Source organism: Echinops telfairi, unplaced genomic scaffold (assembly GCF_000313985.2).
Source record: "Echinops telfairi isolate 266 unplaced genomic scaffold, ASM31398v2 ScPeMD7_7458;HRSCAF=8496, whole genome shotgun sequence".
NCBI lineage: Eukaryota > Metazoa > Chordata > Mammalia > Afrosoricida > Tenrecidae > Echinops > Echinops telfairi.
In genome coordinates this window covers 28,850,789-28,854,903 of record NW_022111358.1, presented here as the reverse complement: position 1 = coordinate 28,854,903, position 4,115 = coordinate 28,850,789, and the positions used below count along the sequence as shown (strand labels likewise).

At 46.8% G+C, this 4,115-nt stretch overlaps 1 protein-coding gene across 1 annotated transcript; it reads right to left on the bottom strand.

The window, feature by feature from the left end:
* Positions 1 to 3,184: 3,184 nt before the first annotated feature.
* LOC101655050 (keratin-associated protein 9-2-like) lies at positions 3,185 to 3,610 on the bottom strand. The gene has a single exon (XM_004707462.1). It carries the CDS (start codon positions 3,608 to 3,610, stop codon positions 3,185 to 3,187), a length of 426 nt encoding a protein of 141 aa, XP_004707519.1.
* Positions 3,611 to 4,115: the final 505 nt, after the last annotated feature.

Genomic DNA, 4,115 nt, shown 5'->3' with positions numbered 1-4,115 from the left:
AGCAGCAGCAGCAGCAGCAGCAGCAGCAGCAGCAGCAGCAGCAGCAGCAGCAGCGTTTCTGATCACATGATCATCTGCTCACTTGGTAGTTCCTGCTATCCAGGTCAAGGTCAGAAGAGGTGTCCCTTTCAGGCTTTGTCTTTGTTGTTGTTGTTACTTAGATTGAGAAACGTCTCTGGGGAGGACCACGAAATGTCAACTCTGCCTGGGTCAAAATCTCTCTAATCAGAAAAGTCTGAGTCAATGCTACAACAGTACCAGTGCCATTTACTCTACGTACTTAGTTCAGTTTGCTCAAAGGTCTGTAGGCAGAGGATGCTGGCACCATCTTTTTCATATGCAAATCAGCACCAGATTTGCTGGAAGGAGGGTGGAAGCATCAGATTTAGAAAGCATCATTCCGGTAATGTTGCATTTTAGGATAAAGGCGTGATGATGCTTTCATAAATTAGCCCACGAAACCCTGTGGATCATAATAGAACATCATCTCAATACAAAGCTGGGAGATGAGCCGCAGATCAGCAGGTTCACATTAAACAATTCACCCAGATTTGGTCTCAACTCATTCATTGCCACCCCCCGCCCCCATGTACCCTTCTTTATCCCACTTCCCTCCTGTGTTCACTTAAACTATTTGTATGGCGTCATGTTTTGTTTTGTTTTTTAGGGTCATTCATCTGGAGGCGGTATCGTACGCCATTCCTTTGTATAACAGAATGACATTTCCTTGTATGGAGTGCATGTGTGCACCGCGTGGTGTTAATCCATTCATCAGCTCATGGACACGGTGTCATTTCTACTTTGTGCTCTTTATGAATCGTGCTGATCTACATCTTCATGCACAAGGATTTGTGCAAACACAGGGTTCTGTTTCTCTTGAGGAGCTACCGATGGGTTTATAGAGTAACCCTGTGTCCAAGATGAGAGGCACTTTCAAAGAGTTTGACAAAGCGTTGCCCCATCTTGCTTTCCTTTTAGCAGTGTGAGAACATCTCATGTGTGGGCAGACTATGTGCCTTATACTCCTGTATAGTCTTTCTCATTCCCATAAAGCCAGTCACAATGCCCTTCATTCCTCTATGATCTTAATAGTGTGAGTCATCTCCCTTTCCACGCCCCCCCCCAGCTCCCCCGCCCTCAGGTTACTCTAGCTTGAAGTGAGTCATTTTGTTGCTCGGTTGGAAGCCCCGCCATGGTTTCATCGGTCTCCTCTATTACTTTTCCAGTGTCTTTTCCTTACTTCTAGTGGAATATTTATTGTCTTCTTCCTCCAGCATGCTGTTGACGAACTGTACTCTTCATTTCTAGATTCTTAAATTGGAGAGTCAGATTATTTAGTGGAGCGGCCAATGTACCTTGTGTTTATTTCTCCTTATGATTTCTTCTGTGAGCCATGGGGTATTGTAAGTATCGTCCTTCACTTCCACGTGCTCATGGCTTTGCCAAATTGCATGCAGTTGTTGGTTTCCAATTTAATTCCATGGTCGGTGGGAACGTACTGCGTATCAAACCTTTTACAGGTACAGAGGCTTGGGTTATGGCTAAGCATGCGGCACACCATGGACAAGTCTCACATATGCTCGGGAACAAGGCATATCTGCTGCTGTTGGATGCAGTGTCTGAAGGTGGTGCGTAGGTATACTTTGTTTATGTTTTGCAATTTTATAACATTGAAAAATATGTAAAGTATATTAAATGGCACAAAATGCCCTTTCTGTATCTATTAAGACAATGATGGGTTTTTTTTTCAAGTGATGAACTACATCGAGCAATTTTCAAATGTTTTATCTACCGTGCATCGCTGGGAGACACCAACTTGCTTATGCTGTTTGGTCAGTGTGTGCCACAGCCTCTTCTTCCTTGCTTGTACATTGGTTAGAGAGGGCGCACCTTGGTGGGTTGTAGGCTTATGCTTGCCTGTAACTTTCCTTTTATGACAGGGCAGAATTAGGTATGGTTATCAAAACTATACTCGATATATCAAACAATTGTACATTCTTTCCTTTTTATAATTTCCAGAAGAATTTTAATAAGTTCTTATTTTCCATCTTGACTCTCTGATTTTGGCCCCCAAACACTGGTGGAAACCATAAGTACTTGAACAGTGTGTGTGTGTGTGTGTGTGTGTGTGCGTGCTTCAGGAAAGAGGTCAGTGTTCAGAAACTGTCCAATTTCTTGGGTGGATCAAAATTCAGTTCAGATTTTACATTCCCTATGCCACGTTTCATTTTTTTGCAGGAAAATGTCAGGTCTATGCACGTTTTAAGAAACGTGGATGTGAAGTTTCCCAATAATATCACCCTCATCTGTATTAGGATATATTATGAACTCTGGTAGTTCACCATTCCTTTTCATTTCCTTCTCAAATCCCTCTCCTACAAAGAAGTGTCTTGGAGAGGAAATAGTAAGGTTCTCAATGCATCCGATCAGAGTGTGCGAGCGTTATTGTCATATTCACTAAGAAGGGATGGAGGTATTCTGAGCTAGCATGAGACGTTCAGGGGACTAGAACTCCTGAACTTAAGCAAGTCACACTCTCAAGGACAGATTGCCTGGCATGCTCTTGGACTTGACCATCAAATGGGGCGTTTGTGAGAAAGGGTAGGGGGGTGGGGGTGGGGGTGGGGGCGGGAAGCATGAAGTGTGGTATGAATGCAAGTTCTTGGGAAAGAAATGCCGTGGAAAAGCTGTAGCATAGATTTTATTAGGAAATAAACAGGGAGAGCTTCCTGTGATTAAGAAGCCACCTCAAAGTGAACATCAGAGAGTAAAGCAAGACACAAGAGTAGTGCATCCATTGACAAAGTGTTTATTATTTTTTATGCAGAGAGGTAATAAAAAGCCATGATGTGTCTGTTTTTAAGTTGCTGTGAAGATCCTTTTTCCACACACCTGAGAGCGACACCGGGCCAGGAAGAGAGATGGCAGACCAGGAGTCGGGACGCAGGCCCACGGAGAAAGAGAAGGTTAGAGCAAGGTAGGCTGCGCTGCATAAAGCTGACTCTCGAGGTTTACAGGAGACCTTTGGGCAGGGCTGGCGGACGGGAAGTTGGCATGTGACAGGCAGTGGATCTGCAGTAAGAGGATGAACAGTAGGGAGGTCGGCAGCAGCTGGAGTCACAGCCAGGAGGGATACGGGTCACCCTAAAGCAGGCGTCTGACAGCAGCCTGGATGGCAGCAGGTCTAGCAGCAGGTGCAGCCGAAGGTCTGGGGTAGGTAACCAGTCAGGCGGACACATGTTGGCTGGTAGCAGGTTCTGTGGCAGTGCACAGGGCCAGAGCAAGCTGGCTGGCAGCAGCAGCTGATAGGGCGGCAGCAGGGCTGGCAGCAGCAAGGTTGGCAGCAGCTGGACCCACAAGAGCTGGACCCACAGCAGGATGGGCGGCAGCAGGGCTGGCAGCAGCTGGACACACAGCAGGATGGGCGGCAGCAAGGCTGGCAGCAGGTGGTGCAACAGCTAGGGTGGCAGCAAGGCTGGCAGCAGCTGGACACACAGCAGGATGGGCGGCAGCAGGGCTGGCAGCAGCTGGAGCCACAGCAGGATGGGCGGCAGCAGGGCTGGCAGCAGGTGGTGCAGCAGGTGGGCCGGCAGCAAGGGGAGCAGCACATGGTGTCAGGTGTGGAGGATGGGCTTCTGTTCAGAGGTGAGTTTCTCGGATTTTGAGCACTCCTTCATTCTGGGGGCTTTTATACACGGGACCCTCAACGTTGGGACCAATGAGCAAACCTTTCCTTGATACTGTTTTTGTTGTTTCCTGGTCCCTGAGGAAACAGCCCAGGAGGAAGTTGATCTCTAAGAGTTTTGAAGTTTGTGAAATTAGGGTTTTAATATCTTTCTTATTGAGGAAGACTCTTGTACACCATTTCCCCAAAATGAGAAAGCAAGCAATTAGCAGCAGCATCATTTCTGATCACGTGATATTGTCTGGTCATGTGATAGTTCCATCTCTCCTGGGGCAGGTCAGTACCACTGTGCCGTCCTTTCTTGGTCTCTTGTGGTATCATTCTAGGTGGGAATTTTCCTTAAGGGGTGGTAGGGGTGGGCAGAATGTTGAAACATTCTGTGATGAGTGTAAACCTTGGAAGAACAATAACAACAACAACAACAACATCC